The sequence below is a fragment of the Cibotium barometz genome, chromosome 12, assembly GCF_041138505.1.
Source record: "Cibotium barometz isolate CiBa-2024 chromosome 12, ASM4113850v1, whole genome shotgun sequence".
In the NCBI taxonomy this organism is placed as follows: Eukaryota; Viridiplantae; Streptophyta; class Polypodiopsida; order Cyatheales; family Cibotiaceae; genus Cibotium; species Cibotium barometz.
Window position 1 is genome coordinate 33,374,685 of NC_141057.1, and position 10,207 is coordinate 33,384,891.

Consider the following 10,207-nt stretch of genomic DNA (forward strand, 5'->3'; position numbering starts at 1 on the left):
TTGAAGCTTATTTAATCAACCACGCAAAGGAATAATCAGAGATGCTTGTAAGAAAAAATATTACTATTAATGTCAACCCTTGAACCCAAAATAACCAAATGTGAAGCACTCTAATTTTCTACTCCAAACTACACTTCCTATTGAACAGACCCTAGATCTAATGGTAGGTAATGAGACCCTAATAGACCCTAGATCTAATGGTAGGTAATGAGACCCTAATTAAGTTGCTAAGATCCATTCCTAGGGGCTCTGATTAGCATGTAGAAAATTCTAAGCTAGGGAGGCTCATAGCAAGTCAACATGGCCATATTTGATTAAGAAGGATAATTAGAATAGAGATTACGAAACACACAAAATAAGCATAAACAAATTCTCATTGCAAATCCACACAAATAAGTGTTATGAGTGTATCATTTCATAGCTCTCATAGAGCTCCTAAATCACAAGCTATGTGCATCCTTGTGCCATCCATGTCTCAATAAATGCTCACACTCTATGCGTCACCTTGTGCTTTCCATGTGCTAACTTTTTGACCATTGACTGCACCTTTTATATGTCACCATACAAATTAACCTTTGAATTAAAACCCTTAGTCTTTCTTCCTTTTTAATGTGCATGCTCTCCCCCTTGCTCTATCACACATGGCCTATTCTATGTTAGGGGGGTAATCTTAAGTATATACCTCAAGATCTAAAGTCATGATGATCAAGAACTTATTAGGGTCAATGTCTATAATTTAAAGTAATGAATTTTGAGGATCTTGTTATTATTAAATGAAAGATGTGATCAAAATTTGTCTCATTCATCGAAAGCATAAACTTAAAGCAAACCTCAACATCTAAAGTTCATGACAATCAAGAACTTATTAGGATTAATATCTATAATGAATTTTGAGGATATTGTTACTAAATGAAAGATAGTAATGAATTTTGAGGATCATGTTATTATCAAATGAAAGATGTGATCAAAATTTGTCTCATTCATCTAGATTCACCTTTTCAAAGCATAAACTTAAAGCATATCAATAGAATGTGTATAGAAGACATATGTTTTTCTTTTTGGATTATATATTTATAGGGATGAAATTGACTATATCTATTATATTTCTTCTAGAAAGCGAATTGCAAGTGTGCTATAAAAACCAACATTGGTCCCTCGCTCAACTCAATCAATTTCTACCATGTGCATAGTTGCTTAATTATTTGGATTTACTTTACCCTTTCATCAATGTAGCACCGTCACGAGTCTCAAGATCTTGGAAGAAGGGTCTAGTTTACTTAAGTGTCGTTCAAATTAATAATCATTACAAAGTATACATGGGTCATAGCTTAAGTGCTAATATATCAAATCATGGCAATACTTATTTGCGTCTGGATCATGTGTATGCTTTTGACAAAAACTTTCAATCACTTAAACTCGCTCCTCCAACATGCAAGGTGTAGCTTGGCATAGTAGTCGGCGCCCACATTTTGCTAGAGTACTCATCCTACAATATGTTTTCTTTTAGCAAGAAAAGAAAGGAAGGAAGAAAGAAGCAATTCTATAATGACCATGTAAAAGACAAGCTAGTACCAAATGCTTGTTTTAATGAGATGGTATTGGTGTCCTACCATATAACCAAAACGATTCCATCATGGCATTTTGATGCTGACAAAGCACTTGTATAGTTTTAAAATAAAGGTGGTGCGAAATGTCAACAAGGATGTTGAAATTTCAGCCGAGAAAAATACAGTACAAATTGGGTTTTGGGTTTTTGGAGCATTGAAATTGATAGATAGATAGATATATATATATATATATATATATATATATATAATTGTGTGGAAAGAATGAAATTATTGGTTAACATGGCCCGAGAATTAGACGTCGAGATGGGCTAAAATTAATAGTGAATTTATTTTCTCAAGGCCCATTCTCCTTTGCAAACATGTTTCGATGATGAAACCCAGCCTGCAAAAATAAAAAAGGAAATAAGTAAAAGTCGAAATCGGTTAATTTCATCACATCATGCACCATAGCCACCACTGTGGGATTAGAATTTCAACCCCATCATCATTTTGATTTAAATTGCGCAAAAATTCCTCTTTTTTTTTTTTTAGTGCGCCATTGTTTAATCATCTTACAAAATACCCATCCCTGTACTGTGATTTTTACGGCTCAAATTGCACATGTCACTGCTAAGGTTTTGAAAATTCTAGTTGTAAAAACTATTGATGTTTACATTCTCTCTTTTTTTTTTTATAATAAAGCCCACCAAACTGATTTGGGACAATTAAATTTTATTTTATTTTTTCCAAACATTGATTATGATAATCAATGTATGTATGTATGCACACAGGTTGGATATCTATGTGTGCATGTATTTATGAACACAGGTTGGATATCTTTGTGGGCATTTCAATCAATGTCTAAGATAATAACCACATAGATAAAACATGATCACATGTGTATGTATGTATGTATGTGTTTGTGTGCCAAAAGTATGCATGCATGCATGCATGCATGTACATGTGTGTGATAAAAATGTCTAACAACACAGAGATAAAGAACATGTTCACCAAATGTATGCATATACATGTGTATGATGAATGGGGCCTTCAATTGAGCTTTAATCAATGCACATGGTGTACTACCCTTCGTGTTGAGAGGTCCAAGGTGGCTGAAGAGCTGTACAATTTTATAAATGACAACTTACATTTCAAGTGCAAGGCCCAAGGCACTCACCCAATCTTGCAGCTTCTCTCTCTCTCTCTCTCTCTGTGTGTGTGTGTGTGTGTGTGTGTGTGTGTGTGAGCCTGCACTTGCTCTGCAAACCATGGCTTTCATGGATCTCACCTATCAGCTTGCACTTGCAAAGCCAATGCATTTCTGCAAGCCTTCTCCCACATGCAGTGCCCATCTTGGACCTCTGCACAAACTGCACCATAATCATGCAAGCAAACCTCCTCTTCATACAGCATTTTCCCCAGTTACTTTGAGCCTGAACAGAGTCATTCAAGCATGTACCAATGATGCTAATGCCCCAAGTAGCCCGTCATCTATCGCTGCTCCCTTAACCTCCAAAACACCACCAACTTCACCTAATCAGCCCTCTTATGATGCCCTGTCATCTGCATCTTACTACACAAGCATGAAAGATAACCAGTTGGGCTATTGGGATTTCTACCCAGGCCTCGAAAAGGTAGGAGATTACAGCAAGGGGTGGATAAATCAGAATGGTGAAGAGGACCCACTAATGATAGCCCACTTGCATCTGATTGCAAACATGGCTGCAGACAGAGCTGAGATGCATTCCATCATAGCCCAGCAGAGAGACAACTGGAACAAGCTCTTCCAGAGCTCTCTCACAGCCATCACCATGGCGGCTACAGTGCTAGCTGCTATGAATGGCCATGCCAAGAACATCAGTTTCAGCCTGCCTGCATGCATCATGGATGCCATTGTGGCTGGCATGATGGTGGGGATCAACAAGTTTCAGCCATCTCAGCTTGCAGAAGAGCAGAGGACTGCCTCCCGGCTGTGCAAGAAGCTCCGTAATGACATCGAATTTACGCTCAAAATCGCCCCTCACCTAAGGCAAGATGCTCAAGCTTATGTGGAAGAGTCAGTCTCTAAGCTCCTTGCAGTGGACAAAGCTTACCCTCTGCCCTTAACACCTGTTGTGGTGGAGAAATTTCCAAAAGAAATAATAGCCCCTCTCCTCAGCAAGCACTCAGATGAAGCCAAGCCAGAGATCCATGCATCAGGCAATGGATGGGACGCTGACATGTCCCAAAACCTTGTAAAACTGGGCAATCTAATGCATGAGTCTGATACAAAGGCATACATCAGAATGGCTCAAAGAGTGGAGAAGATCAACATAGGCTGTGCTGTGGCAGCTCCACTCTTTGCAATGATGGGGGCTGTATTGAATGCAACCGATGCATTAAATGCAATGGGAGCATTTAATGCCGTTAAGTTATTGAACAATGGGGATTTTAATGTGGGGATTTATGCAGCTGTGGCTAGCACGATGGCTGCATTTGTGGGCAGCTTCTCACATGATGCACAGCTTGGGATGATATTTGAGCTTTACAGAAGTTCCATGGGCTACTTTGGGGAGGTGGAGGCCTCCATAAAGAGGGCCATTCGCCTGCCAGTGGCAAAGAGAGAGAATGGGGTGCTCTTCCACCAGAGGGTGGCCTATGAGTTGGGTCGAATGCCGGAAGATCTGCCCATGGTTTCTGCAACAGAGAAAACAGCAGCAACCTTGTTTTGATTGGACGAGGGGTTTTTTTTTTTTTTTGGCAAGAGGTGGGTTTCTGAATTCGAGTTGCTTTGGGTTCTCCAAACCCTAAACCAGCTTGGATTCTCTTTGTGGGTTCTCTTTGGGCTACACCAACTCGACCCAACACACACACGCACAAGTTGTGGTCCTCTCCTTTTGTATATTATAGTGGCAACATTTTTAGGTTTGAGTTCCGCTAGGCCTAATATCTTACTTTGTCCTTTCCAAGGTCTTTTACACACTTTGGTCTAACTTTTGATGTTGAGTTTACAGTAGGACCCTGTTCAACGCTTGCTATTATTGCACAACATAAGTCTTGTAATTTGCTATTTCTTCTACACTAACGTGTGGCTTTTATTACTGGTGCCAGCTCTTTAGATTATCTTTTAGTCATATCCCTTGTTGGTGTGCATTATGGGCTTACTTTTTCATTATGGGCTTACTTTTTCTCCACCATGATGGTCACTTTGGAATTTCCCTTCTTGAAGATGAGTATGTAGAATGTTGACAAATGGTGACCTCTCGTCTACGAAGTATGGGCTCACTTTCTCACTCTTTTGTCATGATGCTTGACACCAAGTGTGGTAACACTTGCCTAAGCTCCCTAATGTCAGAAGTAGTACAATCAAGGATTGCTAAATTAAATACACTTGGCAAAGTTTCATATTCTCAAGTTCTTGTAAATGTGGTCCACTTTTAGTAAATAGAAATAATTGACTTAAATGGCTTTCCCATTAAATTATTTTAGGGTATCAACACTTCATTTCTGTGTTCTTCTCCAAGAACTTTGTTCAATCAATTGTTAATGTAAGAATCATGGCACACCAATCTACAGGAACTAATCTATACAATTCCTTCTAAAGTAGAGACAAGGATGTTAGTTCCTCAGGGAATAACATTGAAAGCTTTTATAAACCTATTTTAACATTCCAAACATCATCCTCAAGAATAGTAAAGGGACTTGATCTTCCTTCTCACTGGAATTGGGATGAGTTGGGTAGTATTTAGGAGACCATCTCCAATGACCTAGGATACCACAAAATTAGTAGGCTTCAAAATATGAGTCACTAATGCATCCATGAAATTTGTGAAACTCATGGCAACATGCGAAGAATTGCAGCCATGTGCACATCACTCTTCCTGCTCATAAACTGTCTCTATAGTTGAATATTTGATGTGTGTGTGTGTGTGTGTTGTTGGGGGAGAGAGAGAGAGAGAGAGAGAGAGAGGTGGGGGCGGTGGAGATGGGGCTGGTTGTAACTTATAATGTCTTATCATCATATGACCACCAAAGTTCAAAAAATGGGACATTAACACAAATGTGCAATTAGGTGCCTGATGGCAAGATATATACACACGCGCGCACACACACACACACACACACACACACACACACACACACACACACACACATTTTGATTTGCGGGTGTTGGGAATTTATATTTTCAAGCAAGAAAGAAGAACCCACCAAAAAAGTTTTACTTCCTCTCCATCCAACATTTTCTGCTCTTCTTGCTCTCCACATTGTTCTTTTTTTTCTTTCCTTGCTCTACACTTTTTTTTCTCAAAGACAACGGTATTGGAGTAACTAACCATTCACCTACTGCATGTTTTCAAGCTGCTGTTGAGGCAATGCAAAAGGGTAGCTATTGCAGAAATCAAAAGACCCCCATCCATGGCACATACAGTTTGATTTAAACCATGAAAGGCTTGCAACAAACGTTCGTGTCCTTTTATACCAGTGGTGAGATGAGATCCATGCATGTAGCCCAAAGGGATCTGCACTAGTGTCCTTGGGCTATAGGCATGTGTGCAACGTTCAATGTGGTGTGGTTTACAAGGAGTCGGAACTATACCATCAGAGTATTTTATCTTGACATAGATTTGAATGGAAGGGTACGGGATGCTTAATTGGCCAGAGAATTTGCACCAAGCTTGGGCCTGCACTCTAGGTCCCAATAACTCTCCAAAAACTTGGCACTCATGTTTGGCTGTCTTTGGAACATTCATAATGACAATAAGAAAGCTAAATGCAAGACAATGTATTAAAAGCTTGCAATCATTGGAGGCTTAAAAATGCTAACAATGCCTCCATTCAGCTCATTGGCAAAATAGAAGAGAAGATTACACTTTAGATAACTTACACTTGAACTGAGCCGTTAAAGCTGCATTGCAGATTTTACATTGAGGCTATAAGATGTATGCCCAAAATGAGCTAGAAAAGACCACAGCTTATTGAAGGCTTATGTGGCATGTTTCTGATTAAAGGTATATAATAACTGTCACCCACCTCACATGCCATGCTAGACCACAACTTGATGCCTTCATGTGGCCATAAAATGTCCACTGTGAGCTGTACAAATTTGCATAAGGAAACTAACAGACACTTGCAGCTTGCAACTTTGCACGCTTAATGACCAAATCTCACGCACACGTGCAGCAACAGCGATGACTGGCACATTGATCTCACTGTGAACAATAAATTAACAACAATGGCAAGGATCAAAATAGGGGACGCATTTACTATCCCCAATTATTGCCTTTAGACTTTCCATGGGCTATGTGCACAGAAATATGTACAACAATGAGCCGTGGACTGAAACCTTTGAATTGGTCCTGGTGCTTTATAGGTATCTCACAATTCTGACTTGAGAAGCTGTCTTGGTGTACCCACTTAACCCCGTCTTCCTACTCTTATGCTTCACGGCTAGGACCAGACATTCCGAATTCTTGATGCAATAATCAGGTGTATCCTTTTTGCCTAGCATCCTGAAACAAAACAAAAAAGAGAGAAAGATGTGTCCAACAGGCATTCATTGATGTGTATGATTATTTTCCTTGAAACACAAAACAGGGCAGTACCTCCCAAGCAAACCACGCTTGTGTTGACCCAAGATTAATGCAGTTGCTCCAAGCTTCTTGGCCAATGACACAATGGTGGGGCCTTGGTCGCCTTCCACGACAACAATCTCTACCTTTACCTGATCATGAAGATGGCCTTTTAAGGATAGTGTTTAAGCTACGATACCTAGAAGAAAAGTGAGTGCACTACAGCTAGGAAAAACATAAACATGGAGAATATCTCATGCAGGCGAGGCTTTGGCCCGATACAAACTTCAAAAAGCACATTACCTCAGGATTAAGGTCACACAGGTCCTTGAAAGAAAGAGCAAGCTGGAATCCCTTCAAACGATGCAGCCTACGTGCTCCTTCCATAAAACTAGAACTCTGCAATTGCACTGGCTTGAAATCTGTCACTCTTGCTGAAAGGCCAAAAAACAAAAGAATTAGCACTAATACCCCTGATGTAGTGTCTTAGTGTCAAGCTATACCTGTAAAACTCTCTCTGTGTCTCTCTCTCTGAAGGTACTAAGCCATAAATAGCTGAGGACCTCACCCCTCAACAAAGCTACTGAGCTTCAGAAAATCAAGGACGCAAGAAAGGCTGGGAGATTGGTGGTATACCGGGAAGCGTGCACTGTGGTCCAAGACTTTTGGCCACAGGTGCCTGATTGATGTTACTCTAGGTGTCCCGTAGGCAATAGATGGCTCCCCAGGGATGTTAATATCACCATCATCATCGTCTCTCTCTCTCTCTCTCTCCCACACACACACGCGCGCGCGTGCATGCGTGCGCACATATTTATGTCCGTATATATGTGTGTATATACAGACACATATCGATATATGTATGCACGTGTACAGTCAGAAACATACATACATGTGTGCGTGCACGCGTGTGTGTGTGTGTCTGTGTGCACGCGCGCACGCGCGTGTGTGTGTGTGTGTGTGTGCGCGCGCGCGCGCGTGTGTAGGCCCTGGAAAAATGGATCCCAAGCATGATGTTCTTATATATACACAAATGAGTACAAACTAGACTCATGTGTGCCATGGCAAAGAATATGAAATCACAAACAGCCTTCTGCAAATATTCGTCAAAAAACGAAGATGATTGCAAAAAACTGACAGGGCAGAGTTCGCTTAAAAAAAGAGACCCACCTCGAGAAGAAGATGATGGGTGGACATGGAGTAGTGTGATAATGTCGCCGTTGCGGATGACATTCTGCATGGCCCAACCGAGGGCAGTACGGGCAGCTTCAGCATCGTCCACTACGACCACCATGCGCCTCTGTTCCCTCTTGTCATCACGGAAGCTCTCTGAGCCCATGAATGAGGTATCCAGGAGCCGCCCATCCACACTTGCTTTCTGCAAAGGTTCTTCCAGTTTTACCTCAAAATGTGCTCAAATGGGTCCACCACTTTCAGTGCTTTCTCTCAATCTCCGTCAAAAAGGGTCCTCAAAATCATAAGGTAGCTCAGCTTGCCTCAAATGGGCACTCAAGGCGACATGATACACCTCAGTTTCCTGAAATGGGTCTTCCCGTTTGAGTGCTTCTCTCGGTTTCCTTCAAATCGGTCCTTTATCTTCTACGATACATCAGCCTTCCCAAAGGGATCTTCCCTTTCTTTCTTAGGTTTCTTCAAGCGAGTACTCTATAATCTCTATCCAGATGAGTGCTTTCATCTCTCAGCTTTCCTCAAACAGGGTTCTCCAGTTCTACAATCTACCCCAAGTTTCCCAACAGAATTTCTCAATAGCCTTCCTCTCAATTTCCCCAAGAAAATGTATGTCTGTGCTATAGCTCAGCTTTCTCCAAATGGGTCCTCCAGATTCACTGCTCTCTCATTCAAATCAGCCAACCATTCAAATTAGCCCATCTTCGCTGTCTTCCAAAACAGTGATATCTGATCTCTGCAAAAAGTTCTGGCGAAGCTTTTCAATTCATGGGTGAGATCAAAGTGAGCAGATGGCAACTGGTTTTACCTTAGAGAGAGAGAGAGAGAGAGAGAGAGAGAGAGAGAGAGAGCTTTCTCTTATCATACCCGACAGACCTCTGCAAGCTTCTCGTGATTACCATCTGCCTTTTTTTTTCTTTCTTTTTTCCTCGGTTCACAGGCCACCGCCTATGGTTTCGTGTTCACAGAAGTGTGCAATCTGGCATGGAGACTTGTCACTCTACAGGGCAAACCATGGCCCTGGGTCCATCCGCAAAAAGAGCAAAGGTGTACTAAAACAAGAAAGCCCCATAGTCGCCCACATCAAGAGCTAGACCCTACCACCCAATCGGACCATAACTACCTAAATGATCTCGGACAGACAAAGCATTGAAGCTGGGGTGGGTTGAGAACATCGAATGATGATCTGTGCCCTCGTGAGGGGGACACAGTGTGTATACTATACACCACAAATTTCAATGGGTCTGTGACACCCTCCCCCCCGCGCCCCCCATCATCTCTTTGTATCACCACTCTAGGAAGGATAAAAAGATAGAGAATGGATCAAATAAAGCATTACATGGCAAGTGTATTAAAAAAATGAACACCTTTAGCACTATATATATTGTGTAAAACAACATGCCACACATGGTTGAAGTCCCCCCTTTGTAAAGTTTTTGAACCATGTCCATTTAGCTAGAAGCAACCCTCTTAGCCCTTGAGCCTTGTGTCTCCTTTGAGTGTTTTCATCACATTGGTACCATCATCCATGACACTTGTATCACATGGTAAGCCTTATCAAATGCAATGCTGATGTTGATAGTTGAAAAGTGTCTTAAAGGTGCTTGAAGGTAGACTTGGCTTGATAACTTTGCTTGTACCTCGAGGAGGATGTATGCCCATGAGCTACACGCGTTAGTAGAGGTCCTTGCTTGTATTTTATAAAGAGTTTGTTGTGCAATTGGTCTTAGTTGCCAAACCTTGCATTTGACATGGCTAAGCTAGCCCATAACTGCTACTTGAAACGTGAAATTTGTGGATGAATTAATAATTGTAGCTTGGTTGTGTAGCACTACTCTAATGTGTATTAAAACTTTCCGGGACATTAAAACACTCTATAAGTCAAAGATCAATTATCTTAAGGAAACATCCAATCAACGGGTT

General features: G+C 41.1%; 2 protein-coding genes across 4 annotated transcripts; one reads left to right on the forward strand and one right to left on the reverse strand.

The window, feature by feature from the left end:
- Positions 1–1,836: 1,836 nt before the first annotated feature.
- LOC147633314 (putative F-box protein At4g22030) lies at positions 1,837–4,990 on the forward strand. Its single transcript, XM_086806371.1, has one exon. The coding sequence runs from the start codon at positions 2,684–2,686 to the stop codon at positions 4,256–4,258; it is 1,575 nt and encodes a 524-aa protein (XP_086662497.1). The 5' UTR covers positions 1,837–2,683; the 3' UTR covers positions 4,259–4,990.
- Positions 4,991–6,344: 1,354 nt separating this feature from the next.
- LOC147633315 (universal stress protein PHOS32-like) lies at positions 6,345–8,507 on the reverse strand. 3 transcript variants are annotated; one of them, XM_086806374.1, is made up of 5 exons: positions 8,369–8,507; positions 8,267–8,337; positions 7,400–7,530; positions 7,130–7,248; positions 6,345–7,036 (listed from the first exon to the last, which is right to left on the reverse strand). In XM_086806374.1, the coding sequence occupies exons 2-5, from the start codon at positions 8,334–8,336 to the stop codon at positions 6,892–6,894; spliced, it is 465 nt and encodes a 154-aa protein (XP_086662500.1). In that variant the 5' UTR covers position 8,337; positions 8,369–8,507; the 3' UTR covers positions 6,345–6,891. The 3 variants fall into 3 exon arrangements, with proteins under 3 accessions (XP_086662500.1, XP_086662499.1, XP_086662498.1); XM_086806373.1 differs by having other exon boundaries at positions 6,345–6,736; positions 6,871–7,036; positions 8,267–8,435; XM_086806372.1 differs by having other exon boundaries at positions 8,267–8,435.
- Between the last annotated feature and the right edge of the window lie 1,700 nt (positions 8,508–10,207).

Excerpts from the sequence above, each read along its gene's own strand:
- LOC147633314 (XM_086806371.1), top strand. The coding sequence starts at position 2,684 with ATGACAACTTACATTTCAAGTGCAAGGCCCAAGGCACTCACCCAATCT.
- LOC147633315 (XM_086806373.1), bottom strand. The coding sequence starts at position 8,435 with ATGGGCTCAGAGAGCTTCCGTGATGACAAGAGGGAACAGAGGCGCATG. Across the intron at positions 7,531-8,266 it reads CCCATCATCTTCTTCTCGAG|CAAGAGTGACAGATTTCAAG; the intron begins GTGGGTCTCTTT and ends TTGGCCTTTCAG. Across the intron at positions 7,037-7,129 it reads AAGCGTGGTTTGCTTGGGAG|GATGCTAGGCAAAAAGGATA; the intron begins GTACTGCCCTGT and ends GTTTTGTTTCAG.